Here is a 23,937-nt window from a genome sequence, read left to right as displayed (position 1 = left end):
TGCATAACAACAAGGTCACACTTCATCAGTGTAGTCATTATTTTCAGTACCACCAGAGGTTGCTTGTCAGGAAATGTAGACATAAGTAATTTAAGCATTTGACAATGTTGTTTTTCTCATGAAGACGTTTTTAGAAATATGATAAGACAGCTCCATCCAAACAGAATGACAGCTCGGCTGTCAAACTCTGAAAATGTTTTCAACAAAACTCAAAACAGTGGATAATTTTGACTGACTAAAATGGTCCACATTACATTCAGTGGGTTCTCAGTAGACCAGCCGACACAGAGGCCTGAAGATTTCAAATCATGTGTGCTACAACCATGAATCTCATCTCAACCTTTGCCCGATACAACAAAAGCAGAAATTATACATCTGACTACCTGTTTCTGCAACCCGCTGCATCTACTGATCCAATAATGTTTTCTTAAAACAGGAAGCATGTCAGTCACATGCAGGATGATCTGATCTAAGATTTATTTTGGGCTTTTTTATGCCTTTATTTTAGAGACCCGACCGTGGATAGAGTCAGAAATCGGAAAGAGAAAGAGAGGGGGGAATGACATGTGAGAAATGAGGCACAGGTCGGATTCAAACCCGGGCCCCCCGCTTGAAGAACTACAGCATCCATACATGGGGCACGCTCACTAACCTCGATCTGACTATATGTACAAGGAACAGTTATTTTGAGTCAAAAAAAGTCAAGAAAAAACAATTCGGTGATCACCTAAAAGTATAGTGAACTCAGTGTCATACAATGTCATGTGACTAGAGTTCTATTGTTTACGAGACAAATAAACAAGACGTGTCCAGCCTCATTTTCAAAAAAACACATAATTCATGGAAAGTATCCTGTCGGCATCCTTATCTCCACGGGACACAAGAGGACTCAGACATTCAGTGAAGAAACAGTCGGCCCACTGCCAAACTTTGCTAAGAACTGAAGAAAATAGTCAATGTGCTTAGCAGAGGCAAATTTATGCTGACTTAAAACGAGGCTCTACCTGTAAAACGCCTGTTTTTCAAGTAATGTATTAGGGAGAACACTACAGAGACTGACAGCTTCCTTGTTTGTAGTCGGAGTGTGTAGGGTAGCTTCTAAGAGATTACTGAAGCTCACTGTGTGTGTGATGAAACCCTGCGTCAATAAGAGAAGTAGGCTGAAGGCCAAAGGCGGAGTCTCCGCATCAAAAAGTGCAACATATTTGTGCCAGCCAGTGTGCTTGTGCATGCATGTTTTTGAGTGACAGCATCTGGGTCCCTTGGTCCACTCTGCTTCTTCCAGAGACGGGACACAGAGTTAGTAATGGGTGGCTTGTTATGGGCATGTCAGGTTGACAACATCAGCGTGATCATGGGAAATGTGACACGCGCGTCCCTTTAACTGGTCGAGATGGTCACTGCTGGCAGCCGGCCCTGTCAACCTCCACTGGGAGCCGGGCAAGCTGACAGGAGAGCGGAGCCCTGCCACTGTGGAGGAATACATTACATTTACTCTAGGTGAATTCCCACCACACTGACGCATTTGTTACGGTAAGGGGAGGGTTGGGATTGCTCTGACGCGGGGGGGAGATAGTGAACTTGTGCCCATGCAAGTTGCTCCTACCTTGATTCTTTAAACACACTGACAGAAAGATGAATAAGTGGAGTGATGGTGGCAGACAGAGTTCAGCTTGGCAGTCCAATTGAACCTGCGTGTGTTGTGAGAGGAGGGAGGGATGGTGCAGAGGTGGGGGGGGGGGGAGCTGTTGTTATAGGAATGGTGGGACAACAGAGCCAGTAAATGTTTGCACCTGGGTATGATTATCACCTGCAGCTCTTCAAGAGACTAGTGGCCAGACCCCTCCCTCCAAAGACGCACTCACACACTTCCCCTGCACAATGTGGAAGAATATCAGAAACAACTGCAAAGCCAACTCTCTGTGATGAAGCCTGCGCTGGAGCTGCTTCTGGCTCAGCTCCTATGATGTCTTCATATTCAGGGAAACTTTGTATGGATGGAAGCTGCACACACAGATTTGCAATCTATAGTAGTTTAGTGCCTCGTTTCTACTTTCATAGTCGTGAAAACATTTGTTTCCTCCCATCTGATCCCATCTCCTCCTCTCTCCAGCACTGCAGAGCCTTGCTGGCTCGTCGTTGTGATGGCATGTTCGGTAAAAGAGCCTCTATTGATAGACCTCCTTGTGTTTGTTTGATGTTCTAAACAGTGCGACATAATCTGCAGACGCTCCGCACTGATCCAAACCCCTCAGCCTTTCATGGAGCTTTCTAGTCCAAAGCATTTCAATTGCTTTTATAATTGAGTTTGTCTGCTGCCTCTGTGATTGCTTTGGATCTCTCTTTTTGCTATCAAACAAGGCAATTACCGCCAAGTCGCATATTTTTCTCAAAAAAATGTTTATTCTCACAAAAATTTGCATGCAACTATTGCAATATCTCCTCCAGTTCTCTGCACGACTGCAACGTCTGTCTAGCCATATATGTTGCAACTAGCAGCTAATAAAAAAAAAAAGGCAGCCATCAATAATTAATTAATGCGGGTTAATATGTTAACAAACTTATAGTGGCTGATAATTAGATGAGCCAGTGTATGATTCAGACTTAATTACTAAGCCACTGTCTGTTCTGTGGGGCTTTAATGAATAATTAATTACAAGAAGCATGAATTATTTCTGCTTACCAAAGATCTACCAGAAATACACGCCCGTCCTCGTTTATGGTGTTATCTTTTATTGATTGATGACAAGCTTTTGATAAGGGGGGAAATAAAAGCCAATGGAAACAGCCCCTGTAGTACAGTACTGCGGTTCATAGATGTGCATGTCATGAGATACAGAAGAGTGACTGATGCTAGCATAATCAGGTCATGTTTCTGACATCTTTTAAGCTGATCTGAAATCAAACATTCTTTGACACATACATCAAAATTCATGAACTCATCAAATCAGCACGATGCACAATGCTCAGTTTGATTGAACAGGTGCCCCCCCCCCTCCGTGCACATGGACACGCTCAGTATCTTTATGAAAGTTGCCTATGTGTCTTGGTGTGTGTATGTGTGAGTGTGTGCGTGGGCAGGAGTGTGAATTTCTCATCTGCAGACACTCTGATTTATCCGCTCTATATTTGCATATGTGCACAATGTGATTAACTGCCATGCCTTATCTTTTCGCCTAGCTACCTCACTGCACACATACATTGCACACACACCCACATGCTGCCTGCACTAGGTGACATGCTCACACATTCGCACATATTCTCTACACACCAACAGCATTGTGGGAACAATAAGCCACACAGTCAGCTGAAGCCTCTTGCAGACAGTGTGATGTTCAGCCTTGTTTACAGTCGGTCTGTAGCAGTTAGCAAAACCTTCAGGCCTCCCCCAGCTAATTCACTTGACTTTATTTATGTCCAGAGTCCCTCACCGGTGCCACTTGTGCAGGTGAAACTGTCCATCTGTCTATATTCACTTGCCATTCACACACGTTACTTTGTACAGGACTGCCAGTAGCCATAATCAGCTACAGCTCGCATCAGTTAGATATGGTAATAATATGTCAGTCCATATCATTAACACCTACTGAGCCTGGGGATATGAGAGGGCAGGCTGAAAGACTTACTCCTCAGGCAATGTCTTTGTGTGTGTGTGTGTGTGTGTGTGTGTGTGTGTGTGTGTACACTGTGGTTGTGTGGTGGTTATGAAAGTTTTCAGGTGTGAATGGAACTTCTGTACAATCAAAGATTATGATTCAACCTCTATACACACACATCCCTTAAAAAAAGGTTCCCTTTATAGAATATGTGCTTATTTTGCTCTTAGTGGTTGTTTCTCCGACTGACAGACTGTGATGTGTTTTTTTTTTCTTTCTGTAAAACATTTCTTCTTTACATTCTGCTTGCTTTCATCAATAGAGGCAGCTCTTTGGCAGCATTGCTGTCAACATTTGAAGGGTGAAAGAACGGTAGAAGGGAAACTTGAACAACACCAGCAGGCTGACTTCCTGCACTCTTGAGGGCTCAGGTGTTTGCAGACAGTATGCACCCCCCCCCCACACACACACACACACACACACACACACACACACACACACACACACCATATCCCACAATGATGCCAACATTGCTGTCTACTTGCTGCTAAAAAGATACAAAATCAAAATCCTTTTGTCATAATTAGTCTTTCTAACCTCATCTCATAGCTCACCTTACAAATTTCCTCACCTGCCTCTCGCTCTCTGTCTGTAAAATCCCCGGTGGCTCCTTCTCTTCAAATAGCTGTAATCAACACTGATGCTCTCTTAGACCCTCTCCAAGGCATTAATCAGATTGGATTGTATTGCAGTGCCACAGGGGGCCGTTATGGCGGATATTCTTTTGACAAGGAAGGAGAACGAAGAGTTTCTTTGATTGAGAGTGATTGGCCTGTAATAGTTAATTGAAGCGATTCCTCATCACGTCCCTTTGTCTCCTCACCGACTTTCTCCTCTTTCACACCTCTTTCGGTGCTGTCTGTTTCTCTTCGGCTGCATTTTCTCCCTAAATCTGAGCCGAATGTGAGAAGCATTACTTTATCATCCTGTCCTTCCCTCTTCCCCGCGCTCTTCCCTCTGTTTTTCCAAGGTCAGTGCAACTCAGTCTAATTCACTTTCCTTTGATGATAAAAATCCAGTCCATACTTTAGCCAAATGTCCGTCTCCCGCTGGAGTTGAGATTTATCTCAATTATTACACCACTGTTGTGTCTGCCAGCCTCTAAACATGAGTATCAGCGTGCCAGGTCTACCCAGGGAGAAACGGCAAATCTTTTGATGTCTTGTGAGTGTCCATTGGCTATACTGGGAGGCTGTGAATTCCCGCAGCGTACAGATTTACCCACGCAGCAGGAAATCCAGCGCCTGACAAGGAAAATGTGGACTAATCTCCCACCTTTTCAATAAAGACTGCGAAATACTCTTAAACAACACATAAACTGGTGTAAATCCTTTTGCCAATGCCAAGCAATAATAGGCAAGTGTTCTTCATTGTTATGTTTGTGCAAGGATGAATAAGTCAGCCTGGTCCTGTATTTATTGTTTATAGATTGGCAGCTATTTAGGAGCTTCTTGTGAGAGCATTAGCCATGCAGAGCATACTGAGCATGTAAGAAAAGCACAAACAAAGGCAAGGAATAAAGTATAAAGGGAAGTCAATGTACCAAAAGAGAAGAGTAATATCCAGAAACAGAGAGGGAGAGAACAGAAATCAGAATGGAGAGAGAGTCCTGGCTGCCTCTTCATGTCCTTGTGCAGGATTTATGAGCTCTAAGATCAGGGACAGGTTTAGGTTTCCAGTAGAAATGGCTGCTAAAGTGAAAGTATAATAGGAAGGACCCGGGGCGCTGGTGGCGCAGTGGTTAGTGCGCGCGCCCCATGTATGAAGGCTGTAGTCCTCCAAGTGGGCGGACCAGGTTTGAGTCCGGCCTGTGGCTCCCTTCCTGCGTGTCATTCCCCACTCTCTCTCTCTCTCCTTGATTTCCGACTCTGTCCACTGTCCTGTCTCTCGAATAAAGACACAAAAAATAAATCTGTTAAAAAAAAAAAAAAAAATTATATAGGAAGGACCCAAAAATGGCGAGATAATTTTCCTTGTTTTAGTCCTAAGTAGGTTTACTTTGGGTTTAGACGTCCCTCCTGCATAATGCCAGGTGACAAGGTGAGAAATGGCAAAGCTAGAGGCACACAAAAATGGGCTGAACAGAGAAAAATCCAAGCCAAGACATGATCAAAGGTTCAGAGGACACAGATTTGATTAGCACTTATAACACAAAGGGCAACAAAGAGTGAACACAACAACAGAAACAAAGCAAAGGACGACAATAAAAAGTAGGGAGTGTAGAGGGAGCAAAAAGAGAGCAGGAGATCAAGTTAGAGAGGATGGAGGGCGAGGGGAAGCTACAAGAGGAATGGAAAGGTGTTGGGCGGAGGGGGTGCGGGGTGGGGTGGGGGGGTGCTGTGTGGGTGGTGTAATCTGTCTGTGTCAGAGGGATGATGAAGGGGCCAGGAGGGAGAACTCCGCAGTTCACCTTCTGGCCTCTGGAGGAAACACACTGACCCTGGCCCTCCCCTTACCCATCCACCCCTCTCCACCTCCCCTCCACCTGCACGATTTATGACTCGCGGGGTCGGGCCAGGGTTGCTCGGTTTGAGGACGTTTGCGAATCTAGTTTGGGCGGCGGCGTTGGTGTGCTGTGTTTGCATGTTGTTGTGTGCGAGCGTGCACATGTTGAACGGAATCACGTGTTAAGAAAGTGATTGTATGTCAAGGAGGATGAGACCTTAGTGCTGCCTGGGGAGAAATGGGCAACGGTGATTTTTATCGTAGGCTCAGAAAGAGAGCACGGGCACATCAACACATAATCCAGCATGACAGAGTTTAAAAAAAGAAAGACTGACGGGACAAATTAAAAGCAAAAACAAGACAAGAGGGTTGAATGAGTGAGGAATAGTTAGAACTGTACTGGTGGTGTCGCTCAATTTTCAGTTTTTATTATGATGAGCTGTCACTTTGGAGTAGTCAGAGCTCTTAAAAGGGTGTTAAGCATGCAGGGAAAGCAGATAAATGGGTCAATAAGTCCATTATATCAGGAAGCAAAGCGGTAAGTTAATTTACAAGAATTAGATAAAGTGCCATTTTTCTAATCAAGTAAATTCATAACTAGTATTCATTTAGTCTTTTGAAAGAAACATGCTCAACACTGTTTTTTTTTTACCGGCTTCTGTTCTGCAGGTCTCTCTGTTGGTTGAATACAATTTGGCAAACATGAATATTAAAAGAGAAACTAAAAACAAGAAGTAATTTGAAGAAAAAATAACCTTGCCGTGCCCGAGGATAGTTGGGTTTGCATTTTTTAATATTTCATGCATTTTCAAGTTGCACTTAACAATATTTTCAATAAAAAATGACCTGAATGACTTTGTGTTCTTTAAAGGGCAACACTAGTAAGGATGTGCCAACTCCGTTTACCTCACCTCTTAGGAGTGGTTTTGTTTTGTACGGTGCTGCCCAAAGCCAAAGGGAAGTCTCAAAAAGTGAATGACTAGCTTTAGCACATTGTGGATCATTTGGAGCTAATAGTGTTTTCACACTCACACAAATCTCATGAAATGTCTTAATGGTACTCAGAGGGAGGTGCATGTGTGAATGTTTTTTACTTTAACTTCACCTGTTATGTTTCCTGCCAGAATTCCTTCTAACTTGTCAATGTGTGGAGAAAATGTGAGAACACAGCAGGTGATATTCAAGGAACAAAATGTATGGCGGGCGGAGAAGATGACATTTATATCCTGCTACCTGCGCAGGATATAAACCGGTGCAATCTCTGACCAAGTAATGAAACTGATGTTTTCAGTGAGCCCGCATGTTCTCCTCTGCTCTTTGTTTAGTCTGTGAATAACACTTTTCTGTGAACTACACATTGCACTGATAGAAAGGCAAATGTCATCACTGTGTGTGACTCTGGCTTTGTGTGCCATTTCCATGTCTTTCATTGGACATGGCACAAATGTGTCGTCGTCGTCCCCCATGTGTGAACACGTGCATGTGTAAACAACTGACTCGGGAAGAATTCAGGGACACCTAGCCTGCCTGAAATGTTTTTGAAATGTTCAGGTGTGCACTTGTGAACACAGCTCAAGTTTAAGATTTCTTGCAGGTGTTGGAGGAGATTAAAAAAGTCAAAGAAAAAGAAATATTCAACTTTAATTCATCGGTTGGCCTGCATGAATGCTTGTGTTGCCCTATGTGTGCAAAATACAAATGTTTCAATTTGTATCTTTGCCAACATATTTGCCGTACTTACTTTAAAAGGTTGGAATGTTAATTTTGATCTTTGCTTTGATACCCTGAACGTGGATGAAAAAAAATGTGCACAGCTTTTAAGACCACACAAATATTCCAATCCTTTTCAACCATGGAATTTTTCATGGTTGAATAGTTTAACAGTGTGAGACCCTTTTATTTACGTGAGTGATCATGACTAGGTTGTATACAAGAAGGCGTTTGTCTCCTGTAAATCCTTAGAGGCATACTCAAGATAAAGGGAAATAATCCCTAACTTGACATGTCTTTATAATAAACCACCAACAAAATGTATTTTTAAATGGTAAAGTGAGTTCAATGCTATTTCATGAGTCTGAAATATGGCTTATTGTTGCACATACTAAGTAGAAGCAACCATGAGAATTTGTGGAGGTGAGGTTTAAGTTGTGGTACATGGTTGCTGAAGGAGTTAAGTCATAGGGCTTTCTTTTTTCTGTATGGTGATGAGATGAGGATGAAGGTCGCTCCTCATCCATAACAGATGATTCATAGTCTGCCCTGACCTTTAATACCTGGACTTACCTCTCCTCGCTGTCTACTAAAAGCTCGATGGAGAGGAGAGTTTGTGTGTTTGTTACATGTATGTCCATTTATAATGCACGTTTGCAGAAGCCTAATGTCAAAAGTTCAATGCGGCTTCTCTGCTCACATCTAATGTGACAAATAACTTCTTCCTCCAGTTGTATTGTTCTAATCCCTTTAGTGGTCTTGGGAATGGAAATATAATTACATTTCTGTGGTGCAGCGCCTTTGATAAGACAGCCGCTTGCTGAGCTGAATGTCTAACTGAGTTGGATGCCTCTCCGAAGCCCTCTCCTCTTTCCACTTTACTTCTCTCTCTTGCTCACCACTCACTATCTCCTCTCTCTCTCTCTCTCTCTTTCGCTCTCTCTCTCATACTCTGTTTCCCGTTTTCACCTCTTTCCTTTTTGTTCTCTCACCCCAACTCACTCTCTCTGTCATCTCCCAAAGCTCATTCTGCCTCTCTCTCTCTCTCTCTGCCTGTCCAGGTATTGCAGTGGATAAAAGAGGTGTTGTCTACTTTGTGGATGGCACCACCATTCAGAAGATTAATGAGAGGGGTTTGCTCTCCACTGTGATTGGCTCAAACGGACTGATGTCGACTCAGCCGCTAAGCTGTGATGCACGCATGGACATCAGCCAGGTAAGCTAATAGAAGCAGTCGAGTTTGGAGGACTGGAAACACTCTAGAGCCCCTTGTTCTTTTCTGAAATGGGTTTCATTTTCACCATTTTGATGTTTTTAAGATAATCTGTCAAAATGTAAGACATGAACATTTGTGTAGCCCAAGTACAATTATAAATCAGAAAGGCAATGTATCTCAAATAATTAATGTTTGCTTCCTTTTGTAGTCCTTTTGTGTTTTGTCAATCTACATAAGCCGGCCTCCACTCAGCATCTCTGTCTGTCTTCTTAAAGGTGTCTGTGTGTGTGTGTGAGAGAGGAGTGTTGAAGAGACCAAATACAGCTTCTGCGCAGATTTGATCAGCCAGCCTTCAGATCACTGCTGCTGACTTATATCAGGCCTATTAGAGCACAAGATGAATTATAGATGAAGTGCTGGCTCTATAGAGTGATCTCTGCCCACACATAGGGATTCAAGTCCCCGTGTATGTGCTTGTATGTGTGTGTGTGTGTGTGTGTGTGTGTGTGTGTGTGTGTGTGTGTGTGTGAATATCAGGCGGCAGCCTCCGGTGTTGAAAAATGAAGCCAATGCGGAAGTGCAAAATCCTGCAGTTTATTGAGTGTTTGCACATATACACCCCATTTAAAAAAGAGAGTTTTGACAGTAGAAAGTAACATGTGTACAGCCTGGTAATAAAAACGAGATTAATAACGCCTCAGTTTTGATTTTATGAACGGGAGAACGGGGCACAGTCAGGAGGCTGAATCCTGCTTGAGCTGCAGCTCTTTGCCTGTCACTAGGTTGTCTGAAAGTTAGGCTGAGACAACATTTCCATCATGACGGCCGCCATCGACCAGAGGCGCTGCTTGTCAACAGGCAAGGTTGGCAACTGCAACCAAGGCCAGTAGGGGGCCCCCAAGCGCTGACAAACAAGGGGGCCCCCTCTTACAGCACTCACTCATATACTAGTAAATGACTGAATGTTGCTCATCTAGCCTTAAATATGGGGGAGAGAAACTTGAATTACATTATTTCTGCTAGCATTACATTTTGATTTTTGTTCTTTGACCCTTTTTTTCACTCATTCTTCAAAGTCATATTTTGAAATGACATGGTTCTTAATGTTCCTTACAGTTCTATTTTAAAATAATAATACTGATGTGAACTTAAGAAATAAGAAAGGTGGTGAACGCTGATTGGAGGGGCCCCCTAGCATCACCACTGCCATCAACAAGCCTCCAGAGCCCCCTGCAGTAATCTTTTGGGGATGTCATTCAGGGTTCGGCCACAAGGTGTATTTTTTACAGTCTATGGGCTATCCTTTGTTTGTTATCTTTCAGCGTCTGCAGCACAACTCATCTCATCCTCCATCAGTGTTCACTGTTCTAAACTTGTGTGACCTTAATGTTGCATCAGGAAGGACCTGTGTCCACCTGGTGGTTAGTTAGTTTTTTCGGGCAGAAAAGCGCTGGCTGCATCTTGTCTTTGTGACAACAGTCTCTTGACAACAGCCGCTAACTGATACTGCTCTGTTGCGTTGAACTGTACCTTTTATATTTGAGATCGTTTTTTGGCCTTCACCATGAGCATCAAACAGACGATGATTGCCATCCTACTTTACAGGATGATTAGCTTAATAATAATTATGGTACGCTATCGCGGTTATGATCAGACGAGTGATGAGTGCCTCTTGATCTACTAAATGATTGGCTGGTTGAAAAGTGCAGCAGTGACGTCAACAACAAGCTTCTGAAAAGAAGACTGATTTTACACTAGAAGCGCTTGAGGGGGCTGCACAGAAAAGGCAGAGCGCTCAGTTAAAGGACGCTGGGTGCTGCGACTTTTCCCCCGGGCAGCCGCCTGCTGCTGCAAACACTCTCTCCTCCTCGGGAACATTTAAAAAAAGAAGCTGGCACTAAAAAAGCCCAATGGACACAGGCCCTAATAGTGAAAACATTTAAAGCTATGTTGAGACAAACATCTCTGCTGTCATTTTTACAGAATGAACCAACAAGTGATGACTTTAGCTTATAGTTTAAAGGCTAATATTGAATTTACTTTAAGGTAAAGCAAATAAACCTGCGAAGATTATTCAGCTATTGTTTATATTTAAGCATTTTCATTAAGAGGGTAAAAACATATCTGAAATACCTGTGGATATATTTCTTCTATGTTGCACTGCTATCTGGTAAAACCAAAAAACATCAACACAGAGAAATATATACCAAGAAGCTATAAAGATAAACTTTATTGATAAAGATAAACTTTATTGATCCCCGTGGGGGAAATGTGTGAATTATATTTTGTTTATTGTTTATTATTTGTCTATTATAGCAATCCATCCTTTAGCTAGCTTCAACATTTGGAGGGACCACTTGAGCTATTTAGTTTGAAATACTCTAAAAAAGTGCAAGCTAGCTAGCATGCTAGCTAATGCTCACTAGGACAGTGGTTGCTCATTAGCCTTACTTGCTAATGTTTACACTAACAGCCAATAGAAATTATGTTATTTCAATATCTTCTGAAGTGAATGCACAATACTACACACTAGCTAGCCAAGATTAGCTGTTTCCATTTCATCAATCCATTTGTGTAGATGATGGAAAATAAGCAGACCATCATCACTGATGGTACTGGATAGACCTGTAACATCAGCCCTCTTTACCCAGTGAGTCAGATCTTGAGGTAAAGTATCCTGTCGCTGTAAATGGAAGTTCACATTGAATTTGGTTCTGGCCGAAGTTTCTGCCTGTTCAAAGAAAAGTAATCCTTGCCACTGTTGCCTAGCGCTTGCTTATGGTGGATTGATATTTGGTCTCTGTAAATAATGTTAGAAAATTGTTGCAGTGATTTGTTTATGAATGACTTTGATTGAATGATTAAGTAACAAATATACAGGCTAATGGAGTAATGTAAGCTAAAATCACAGATGATAGCCTGTAAACAGTAAAAAATGCAGACCCCAATCTGGATGTTGAAATACTTTATATACTGTATTTAAAGTCCCTGGCCAAACATTTTTGACCAGTACCAACAGTGTCCTTGGTCGTCCAAATTCTTGCCTCCACACCAATTTAAGAGGCTCAATGGCCAAGGTAACAAAAACACACACACCACAAATCTATGTATTGATTTTTTTTAGCAACATTTTTGGTTCAGTTTGACTTTGATTCAGCCAGTCCATTTCTTTGTACAGCTCAACCTAACTTGTAAAAGTGATTGCCTGCCATCACTGCAAAGTTCAATATCATGAGCAGGAGAGATTTGATGCGTGTCCTCTCTGGCTAAGGACAGAGTGAGGCCTGCTTGATGAATCTCTCCACCTCTTAAAATGGGATTTCAAAGTGAACCCTCTTCTCTCTCATTTGACAGAGCCTATAATTGGACATGTCAGTGGCAATTTAACATGATCCATTTATTTACCAATCCACCCTCAGAGTCATCAATCACCTCGCTGATCCCACAGACACACCACCTCATCTCAATAGCTCGCGGTTCGAGTGAGTTTGTTTTGTGTGGAATGGACAGGCGTGTGGGAGGCAGTGCACTAGCGTAGGTTTGTCTGGTTTTGACCCCCACAGTGTAAGCGGGCAGGGTGTGCTATTTGAGCTGGCGGCGATCATGGTTATTGGCTGACATTTGGAACAGTGCCGAGGCGAGCCGTTGTGAATCTTGAATAAACACGGGGAAGGCTCCATGCCCGCCACTGACCTTTACATGCGCAGGGAGGGTCAGGAGGCCTAATGCTATGTTATTAAGAAGATATTATTTGTATCACCTGTTACTGAGTCTTGTGTGCGATTCCCCTCAAGGCGTTCTTGTTCTTTTGATCTAAATGTATTTATAGAAATTCAGTAACACTCCATGTATGTAAGGTCTGACTATGATTGTGTGTGTCACTCCACAGGTGCGCCTGGAGTGGCCGACTGACCTTGCCATCAACCCGCTGGACAACTCCCTCTACATCCTGGACAACAACATTGTCCTGCAGGTGGGGAACAGAACTCTAAACCTGATTCCCATTCAAACTTTTTTTTTTTTTGACAGGTATTTTCACTATACATAGCACAGGAAGAAAATAAATGAAATATTTCTCACAAATTGCAGTGCTGTCACTTTGGTTGCATTTTGAGCAGGCTTTGCTGTTCAAATAAAAGAAAGGGAAAAAAGCACCTTGTTAAAATAATAACATGCTATCAACAGTCTCTGGAGCAGTTGTTTTGAAGAGAATGTCACTCAGGTTTTGCTTATTAGCCAAACACTTGTTCCCTAAAATTAATGAATTGCCTGTTGGAGTGTATTTCTTGTAAAACGTAATAAGTGATTAGATTCGACAGGCTCAGGTTGGGTGAGCTTTGATACTCTGGATAAACAAAATAAGAATATGAAGCCGTTCTTTCTCACATGGCTCATAGATTATGGTGTGATGGTTTTTTTTGTATCAGGTATCTGAAGATCTTCAGGTCCGTATTGTAGCAGGCCGCCCGATCCACTGCCAGGTTCCAGGTATTGACCACCACCTGGTGAGGTGGGCAGCTGTACGCGCTACCCTGGAGGCTGCCAAGGCCATCGCCCTGTCCCACCTGGGAACACTATACATCGCTGAGACTGATGAGAGACGCATCAACCGCATCCAACAGGTCACCTTGTCATTTCAAATCCCATAGTTGCCTTCAGCCTCTTTGAGCTCCATGTTTTCTGACTGGGCCTCGCAGAAACAGCTGCTGGTGTTTGATGAAATGTCATTCATACTGAATCCTGTTTTTTAGATAATTTAACCAAACACTCTCACATCAAAGACCCTTAAAACCACTTCATCCTCATGCTGTCATGTTACGCATTTTAGGTCTGATTTATAATGATAATTCAAAAGCATTACCTATTCAAAGTATTTAAGTATTACTCAGTTCTTTTAGTTTAAAATGGATGTTTACAGTGGTTATTGATTCATTACAGCTTAGTAGAGCTGGGTATTGTCCACAACCTCACAATTCGAATAAATTTATATTCTTTGGGTCACTATTCGATTCAATATTCATCAATATGCTTCGATATCGATTTAATATAACATGTAGATGAGAAAAGATAACTCAGATAACTACTCACAGTACCTTCTGATGTTTGTTAAATAATTATGTGTGCATTTTTTGTATAGGTTTAGAACAAACTGACTCAAAACATGTAATTTATCGTCACATTATTCTTTAATAAACAAAGAATAAAGCATTTAAGTATTGATAAATCTAAAGTGCACTTTTGTGCCTGAGCTGAATTTGCAGCTAAATCATGATAAACATAACAGTGCTGTAATGGCATGGACAAAAACTATATGTAATGTGCACCATTGTGCCTGACCTGAATTCACAGCACCCACAGTGCCCCCAGTGGATAGAGGCGTCATTACAATGAAAAAAATCTATCTCAGGATTTCTCTGAATATCTCTCTCGATATTGAATCAGGAAAATAATAATTGAAATGCATTGATGAATCGATATTTTTAACCAGCCCTACAGCTTAGTTTAGTTCACCAAGAACTACAAGATCTATGTTCCTCTAAATTCTGGGCTGGCGTCAAACCCCCCTGCATGTTTCTGTGAATAATCATGAAGCATCAGCGCTTGTAAGAATCTCTTCTACATTTCTCACAAACTGAAAAACAGGAAGAGACACCTCGGTTGACAGTTGACACCAACAATCCATCTGGCCTTATGACACAAATTCACCCTAACACTCAAACCCCTCTGTGGTTGAGCTGTTTTCCTTGGTCACATATGCTGTGCAGCAACAAGTCTTCTGCATCTTACACATGTGAACAAAAATCTGATGCATCAAAAACAAACAAAAGCAGAACGTTTCATTTTGGAAACGACAACCTATTCTTCCATTAGCTCTATTTGTTAGCAGCATGCTATCATAAGACCCCCCCGGCACTTAGGCACCAGCACTAAAAAGAAACAGCCCACTGAATTAAATCAATAGTCCCTTTGTGGTCCACAGCACGATGCTGAGTCCGTACAGCGGCACAAAGGAACACATAAGCCTCCGATGCCTTTTTGATGGAGATCATGTAGCCGTGTTGGATAGGCCGATAAAAAAAAAAATCAGTATTTGTCACATCTGGTTTTTTTTTGTTATTTTAGGGTCCATATTTGTCTTTCATCTTAAAATCATTCACCCAGACAATCAAAACTACAACTAAAATCCTTCTGCTGCTTGAGGACTCTGAGGGTCTTTCATGAGCAGTCCTACAAACACACTCCGCAACAAGTAGAAATTCTGCTTTGAGAATGAATGACTTTGTTTTTTTATGTCACTGAACCATTACATAAAATTAATGATGATGTCTTGCTGACTTTGTCAGCAGTTTTGATGTGCTATCAACACACATTCAGGAATCTGACAGGCAGATACAGACCCAGCGTGTTGCAGGAAGAACTAAATTATACAAAAACCATGATGTCACTTGTATGACAATCTAGCTGCACACAGGTCCACACTGACACCAATGTTTAACTGATAAAAGTGAAACTCATATTAACCACTATATTTCATCTTAAAAGACTGAAACCATCTGAATCCTCTGGGTTTGTGTTCTTTCAGTATAATTAGTTCTATTACATGTGACCTTGTCTTGGACGTGTTGAGTGTTTAGGCGCTGCCTTGGCACTGTCGTTGGTCCGCTGTCATGGTGAAGGCACGTCTGTCTGTCACTCACACCAAAAAATATTTGGCTAAAACATGAACTACCACAGAATCATAACCAGTATGTTGAGAGTTTTATTTTTAATCATGGAAAGAGACAGAGGATGTATCTAATAAGCATGGTACTGGATCTTTGAGGTGCAGTAAAATCACAATAATTACAGCTTATATGAGTCTGGCTGTGGCTCTGTATTTATTCTTTTTACAATCAAGAGCATTTATCGATTACAAGTTGCAAGACTTTAAATCCAATCAATGTCGCTCACAAAGTCGGTCCATTAGTTTACAATAACTTTGTATAAATATTTCATGACCTCAGGAAAGTACGTTTGTCAAATCACTTTCCCCCAGTTACTCAAAACTGTTGATAAATTCTGCAGGTCTCCTAAGTCCTGGAGGATTTGTGAGTATTTTCATTTGACAACTGGATGAAATGCTTGCACTCTTAATGCCTTAAATCAGGACTAACTTGTCCAGTGTTTTGGCTTGTTAGCATAGATTTTCTAACCAGGGATGCTTGCAAAAATACTGATGGATGTTGTCAAATTTTCAAACGAATAATTACACTTTTCCTAAGCATACCTATCGACTATCTAGCCATTAGTCATATGAGCAGATTGATCCCGAACATGTGCTTGTATTCTTAATATGAGGCTAAAATCAGTAGCTTAGCTCAAACACCGATCTTCACCAGCACCTCTAAAGCTTACAAATAAACAAGTTATTTCCTGTTTATCAAAGTCATTGTTGTGCAGACTAAACAAAGACATGACGTGGTATTATTATATTATATCAATAAGCATGAGAGGTGCTATCAGTCATCGTCATGGCATTCTAACACGAAGCAAGAATGCAAACAATGTTACAATCATTTTACAGAAAAGCTTTATGGCGCACAGGACAAGTCAACTTTCCCTGAGGGATAACACCATGAATCAAAAAATCCTCAAAAGGCTTATTTTCCCCCATCATCTTCAAATAATGCATACTCCCATTGGACCTGTTAGGAAGCATCTACCGGGCAAGATGCATCAAAATCAAAGTGTCAGTGAAGCAGTTTTCTCTGTAAGTGATAGCATACACGAGCAGGACAGTCGGATGTTAGCAGAGCTGGATATCCAGCTGCAAATATTCATCATCTATCAACACTGCTCCATTAAGGCCAAGAAGTGAATGTTCACACACTCTGAGGAGCCATCTTTCTTTTATTTTGCTCAAATTAAAAGAGGCTTTTGAGATATAATCTTTGATTGTTTGGTTGAAGTTCTAATAGATGTGAGCAGACACATTACTATCATCTTCCTCCTCTATCATTTGAATATCTTTATTTTTTGATTTCCAGCTCAGGTTTTTTTTTTTTTTTTTCATAAAATGCCATCATTATCTTGTTTGTTGTAGAGATTAGACATAACAAAGGCTGTTGTTGAACAAGAATCTAACACAGCTTTCTGGAGCTGAGTATGACAGGGTTTTTTTTTTTTTAAACACTTCACAGGTGTCGACCAATGGGGAGATATCTGTTATCTCTGGAGCCCCCACGGACTGTGACTGTAAGATAGACCCCAACTGTGACTGCTTCTCTGGTGGGTCATCAGGCATGCACACACACACACACACACACACACACACACACACACACACACACACACACACACACACACACACACACACACACACACACACAAAACAAACACAGAGACATGCAATCTGACTGGAGGATTATGTCATGCATATATTAGATTATGTCTGAAAGGTTAGATCTTAGATCAACATGTAGCTGCACTTAAAAATGATACAAGATCATATCAAACTCGGCCTGATTGTGCAGTTTAACGAAGGAAACATTTTGAAGTTTAGACAGAAGTTTAATGAATTGAAATAGTCTCTGTGTTCTGAAATTGAGTGATTAAATCTTGCTGCCTGCGAGTCCCTGCTGGCCAGTGATTTTATTAGGCAGGCTTTAGGATAACTGTCCCCTCTTGTCCGTCTCCTTCACTATTTCCTTCTCTGCTGTGAAGTGTCTCAATTATTTAACTCAGATGAAATTTTAATATCGGAGTAGGGCCCCCTTTTCACTCTCCTTGAAAAATAATTAAACCTTATATTAGTGTTAATGTATGCAATAACCCTATAATAATAGAAAATGACTATCTCCAATGTTGCAATGAAAAAGTAAGTGAATGTTTTTTTGGTTTTTTTTAGTAGGAGTGTGCGTGCACTGGGGGATGCATTGATATTTGTATTCATGCGAGTGATCCCTCTGTGCAGACAAGAAACCTCCAGCTACATTTCAGTAGAAACCAGCTTGAGAAAAACCTTACAATCCATTCAAATAACAAGCAAAGGAAAAAGCTCTCCTCTAGCCACTGAAGGTTTTAACTGGTTGCTGTATAATAGAAGAGCACCTAAAATGTAATAAAAGGACGACGGAGAAGACCAAACAAATAAGCAGATGTCCTTTTGACAGTTAGGCCATGCTTTCATTGTAAGTGTCAGAGGATGTGATTTTATCATTTAATTCTGCTCATAAAAATCTCTCCTTTTTTCTATTCAAAATGGAGGGAAGTGTTTCTCCCATGCCACAGGCCAATGGGCTGTAACCATTCCTATTTCTTGCGTTGTACTTTGCATATTTTCAATCATGTCTTGCTGTTAACAGATGATTACTCTCTTCGGAGGCTTTTCCGTTTCCATCGCTCCACCGTAGACACTCACACAGTGCCTTTGAACATGTGAGCACACGCCTGCAAATACAAACAGACATGAACTCACACACACACACAAAAACATACACACAAACATAATGTGCATGCTGTCAAGAGATAAACTGCCACCCTGCTGCCAGCGAAGACCCATCAGAGGCCCTGGGCCTACTGCTGACAGCATCTAAAGGGCTTCACCCGGCTATTACCCCGCTGTGCTGCCAATGACATCTGAATGCATTCAGCCACCCACTACCACCGTCTGATAAGGCTGGGGTCACTATCAAGGTGGTCATATCAACTCCATTGGGAAGCTATGGTATCCAAACAAGTCCAAGTCCTGAGCTGAACTGATAAACGCTTAAGCGGCACCATGGGATCTTAAGATTTTTGCAAAGCTTGTGTCCACCAGTTGTGACTTCTCTCTTTCTCAAAATAACAAAATAATTCTATATTTGTCTGTGTTTTTATAACTGAGGTTGTGTGAGATAAAGAGTTCCTCCTCATTTAAATAAAGTCATCTTGTTTTTCTTACCAGGGGATGGAGGCTACGCCCGCGATGCTCGTCTCAAGGCCCCTTCGTCTTTGACCGTGGCCCCGAATGGTACCCTGTATATTGCTGATCTCGGCAACATCCGGATCAGGGCTGTCAGCCCCAACCAGCCTCAGCCTAGCCCAGCAGGACTGATGGAGATCAGCTCCCCACTAGACCAGGAGCTTTACCTTTTCAACCAGGTACACAATGAGCCAGCTTTGCCTATCGACAGTGTGTATTCTCATGTGAAATATCTAGATAGTTGAGAACAATCGATCAGTGTAGGTCAGAATCCCAGCTGTCTGGATGTACATGAATTTTGTGTAAATTTGTGCTGTTAAATGTAAATGTTAAAGCCTTTGCACACTGAGTCCGTTTTTTTCAGATGCTGTTTTGGATCTGTAATCTGAAAAAAGCACTACGCACAGACACCTTGCACACTGAGTCCGATCCATTTATTTTTCTATTAATTCCGAAAATGTTCAGTATGAGACAAAATGCCTCGTACTCGTCACGCAGAGTGGTCGAGCTGTGAAGAGGATTTTCTGGTTCTTTCACTTTTTTCTTTCTTGCCAACGGGGTCCGGCCACATGATAACAAGGCAAGAGCGAGGAGAGTTTCACCTGTCAATAAAGGAGCTGCAGAATTCTCCCGATCACTTCCAGGTGTATTTCAGGATGTACGTTGCTCTCTATACTGTAACCACACATTAAAAAGAACAGCACCAATTTCCGGGAAGCATATGATCCTGAACAGCAGCTGGCAGTATGTTTGAGGTAGGGACACTCTAGACAGCCACGCACACACACACACACACAGGGATCGATGCGAAAGAACATAGAAAATCAAACTTGTTCAAGAGGAAACCTTGAACAGAACCAGACTCATGTTGAGCAGCCGTCTGAAACGTGTCGGGCTTGAGACGGGGTAGAGGGAGATGCAGAAAGAAAAACACAGATGAGACAAACAGGGCAACAACAACGATGAATAAGATGGATTATAGCTACAATGCTTATATTAATGTGGTGGTATTACTACTGTGAAAACACAGTAAGCCTGAAATTACATATGAAAGTGCCTGACTTAATGCTAATAATATAAAACTGAATGACCAAATATGATCAGCTGTATCAGATACCATTCTCTTATTCACTGGGCGTATGCATGCATTAAATAAAAAAAAGTAAAACCTACATTTTCACAGGATAATCTTTTTAGTTTGAAATTGCTTTCTTCAGAAGCTGCCTCATCTTTTCATCTCGAATCACATCCTGTTGAATGTTCTCGAGGTCTTTCCTCGTTCGATTTTATTAAAAAGTTTTAGTTTGAAATCTAATATTCACTCAGTTGATTTTTTTAAACTTACTTAGAAACTACTTTACAGTCAGGGTAACTAAGGCACTTCCTGTCTGTCTCTTCTTTCCATGACAGAATGGTTCCCACATGTTCACCAAACACCTGATCACTGGTCACTACCTGTACAACTTCTCTTACGGGTTGGACGGCCAGCTGTCCGGGCTGACGAGCCGCGACGGCCATGGACTCCAGGTGAGGAGAGATGCTCATGGTGTGCCTCTCTGGCTGGCACTACCTGGTGGACAGGTGTACTGGCTGTCTCTTAGCAACAGTGGAACACTGAGAAAGGTATCAGCCCAAGGCCATGACATCGCCCACATCACTTACCATGGCAACACTGGTCTCCTAGCAACTAAGAGTGATGAGAACAGTTGGACCACTGTTTATGAGTAAGTGTACAGTTTTTTTCTCTTAACCTTTTGTTCCTTTTTCTTCCGTCTGTTTTTTTTTCTTTCTTTCTTTCTCAGTCTTTAATTTGTTTCCATCTATCATTTCTTATCTCGGTCAATTTGTCTTTGATTGGTGGTTGATTGATTGGATCTAAATGTTTGTAGCGTATGTGCAGGGGATTGCATGCGTGTGTGTAAGAGTGTGAGCCAGTGTTTACTTTTGCAGTGTGAAATATGAGTGCCATCTGGTGGTGACTAGTGCATCAGTTAGGAGAGCTAGAGAAAGCTTTTGTTGGTTACGCCCCGTGCCTAGGAGACGGATTAGTTGAAGGACGTCTGCAGCACTTTGATCACACACATGTAAAGTATGAACTTAAAGTACACCACACACACACAAACACATCCGTTGAATTATTTCTCATTGTCTGCAGAGTCTCCGTCTCAAATACCACAGCTGGGTAATTACAAATATAAATCATGGTTGATACATACTCTGTGCCCATGTTTGTGTGTGAGAGTGAGCATGCACACTTGTGTCTATGCGCTCATGTGTGCTTATGACAGTGTTTTTGTGCGAGACTGTGAACTTTTTGTGTGAACTTGTTTGGTACATCATCGCCTCTGTGTTGAACTTTGAAGGTACAACAGCGAGGGCCGTGTGACCAACATCACCCTCCCCACTGGTGAGGTGAGCGGTTTCCACGGCAACCTGGAGCGCTGGTCTCGAGTGGAGGTCGAGGCCTCAAACCGAGAGAACTTTGTCACCAGCACCAACCTCTCTGCCAGTGACACAGTCTACACATTCAGACAAGGTATGGAAGTGACATAGCGTAGTTTTGTGATCTTTTACTTGTCATAGGTCGAGAGAGAATCTTTTGGTAAACTGCAGGAAGACAAAAGGGTTTACACAGGGCCAAATAGGGTTACACAGATGTCTCATCCCTCTGTTATTCAGGGGGTGACACACAACAAAGGTCATACCTCACTGCAGAGCATCGCTGTCCATCCAGTTTAGCACCAACACGGTACATGGTGCTTATGACTCATGTGGGGGGAGAAAAGCTTAGACAACATTAGACAAGTATAAGGAGGGCCGACCATAAGGTTACATTGATGTTTAAACATTTATGACTGGCAAACAGCAATATTGTGGTTGTTATTCAGGTCAGGTTAGACACACTGCCCTGTGGCTTTTCTTATATTATTTCTTCACCGGCTACATGTGTGCAAAGGACATTCACAGTTTTGAAAAGAGATGTAACCCTTTCTATAAATAATTCACAAATTGTTCAGTGATGACCTCTTTTTATAACCAGACTAATGACCAGTGGGGGAAAAAAAATATTATTTACAAAAAAAGAGGCAGATCTGACTGTCAGACGAAATGTCTTAACGACCGCTGGAAAAAAATGGAAAAGAGAGCAGAGATGAGAAGAGGGAAAAAATGAGAGTGGAGTGGAGAAGCCGCCCGCACATGGGAGCAGCTTCTTCTCATGTCATCCCTTTAATTGCTTTCTAGCAGTTGTCACAATGACAGGACTGCAGGGAGAGAAAAGCTGCTCCAACACACACAAACACACTGGCACACACACACACACACACACACACACACACACATAGCCTGTGTGTAGTGCTACAGTGTGACAGAGCTGCCAGGGAAGAGTTGAAATGACCCCCCCCATTTTACAGTGCTCCTCCAACCCATTACTTCCACCATCAACAAATTCACTGTGTCTCTTCCTGCCTCTGAGGCAACAATAACCATATGTACAGAAAGAGTTTTATAGGGGCGGAGGGAATTGAAGTTACTATCCAGTTTATGAGCCGCAGTAAGTTTTATGATAAAGAATATAGTTTTATGATTATTTTGGCCATTTTTCATATTAATTGCATTTAAAAAAACGTTAAAGACATGAGTCATTTTGATATTGGCAAGTATAAATTCTGTCTGCAAACTTGCTCAGAGTGGTATAGAAATGAGAGAACAGTTTCTGAGAAACCTCAATGTGTGAACAACTTTCATGGCCAATTGCTCACTTTCTTTTCTTTCTTTCTCTACTTCTTTTCATTCCTCTCTTACTTTATATCCATCTGTCTCTCCTTTTCTCCTCCTCTCTTGCTTGCTTTTTGAATAGATAACACTTTCTAAAGGTACAATAGAGCGTGAATGTTGCAGAGAGAGCGCTAAGCACAGAAAATTTGATAATTAATTCAAACAAAACATGCATACAAAAAGCCAGACTCGTATTCATTTCATTATGTACTCTTCTGCTGTATCTCGTAGGTTTTTCTAAAGACTGTTTTCTGAGAGACAGACACTGATGTGTTTTCACACTTTTTTTTTCATCCGGTACTTTGTATCTGCATCTTTGTATGCGTGTGGGTTTTGTGGGGCTGCGCGTTTGTTTGTGCATCTCTGTACGTGTGTGTGACCCACACGTTCTATCGACCCCCAGACCATGCTCAGAGCTCGTACAGAGTCAGCGCTGATGGCTCGTTCCTTGTGTCGCTGGCAAGTGGGATGGAGCTGTCCCTCAGCACGGAGCCCCTCCTTCCCGGAGGTGCAGGGGGAGGAGTCAGTCCCACAGCCAGCCGGTGTAACATCAGCCTGCCCGGAGACCACGCCCCCAGCCTGATAGAGTGGAGGCAAAGGAAGGAGCAGAGCAAGACGAACTACAGCACTTATGAACGCAGACTCAGGGTAAAACTCACCAACTTATTCTTCAGTAAACTAAAAAATAAGTCATCCTTATTCATTACTACACAAACAAAACAAGATCAACAACATAAAACATTCTGGTAACAAACAACTCAAGCCCAATCTAATATAAGGCTGTTTAAAAAGGTCAAATTACATCACCTTATCCACACCTCAGAAGTACACTGTGGTTACCAAAAGTTGTGCAATCTGACCTTTATACATGGCACCTAGTGCCAATCTATCAAGCTGTGGTACAGTTTGGTGTGAGGACACTCGTTGGATGTTATGACAGATTAATGACATCACCGAGAGGCAGCTGATAGGCCGGTTGGCTCGGAACCCGTTCGTTTTACTTTCCACAAAGCACACGCCAACTGCAACACCTCATCTGTTTTTCCCTGGCACGGAAAAAAGTAAAGCAGACAAACAGAAAATGTAATGAAATAGAAAAAGGACATTTAATCTGATGTGTGCTAATTAATTATCAAGCCTTGTGACTCAGTCCCCTGTGTCCATGAGGCAGTTCATTGTTTATTATTCAG

At 42.0% G+C, this 23,937-nt stretch overlaps 1 protein-coding gene across 2 annotated transcripts in view; it reads left to right on the top strand.

The window, feature by feature from the left end:
• The window catches only part of tenm1 (teneurin transmembrane protein 1), a 168,695-nt gene that overhangs the window by 132,553 nt on the left and 12,205 nt on the right, over window positions 1-23,937 (top strand). For both annotated transcript variants that reach the window (XM_061048927.1, XM_061048928.1), the window contains exons 23-30: window positions 8,873-9,027; window positions 12,917-13,000; window positions 13,455-13,649; window positions 17,208-17,295; window positions 18,953-19,149; window positions 20,381-20,694; window positions 21,334-21,506; window positions 23,151-23,395. In XM_061048927.1, coding sequence (XP_060904910.1) covers window positions 8,873-9,027; window positions 12,917-13,000; window positions 13,455-13,649; window positions 17,208-17,295; window positions 18,953-19,149; window positions 20,381-20,694; window positions 21,334-21,506; window positions 23,151-23,395 — 1,451 coding nt within the window. The remainder of the gene's footprint in view (window positions 1-8,872; window positions 9,028-12,916; window positions 13,001-13,454; window positions 13,650-17,207; window positions 17,296-18,952; window positions 19,150-20,380; window positions 20,695-21,333; window positions 21,507-23,150; window positions 23,396-23,937) is intronic.

The sequence above is a fragment of the Labrus mixtus genome, chromosome 10 (genome assembly GCF_963584025.1).
Source record: "Labrus mixtus chromosome 10, fLabMix1.1, whole genome shotgun sequence".
NCBI classification, from domain to species: Eukaryota; Metazoa; Chordata; class Actinopteri; order Labriformes; family Labridae; genus Labrus; species Labrus mixtus.
This window is presented reverse-complemented; position numbering and strand designations above follow the sequence as displayed.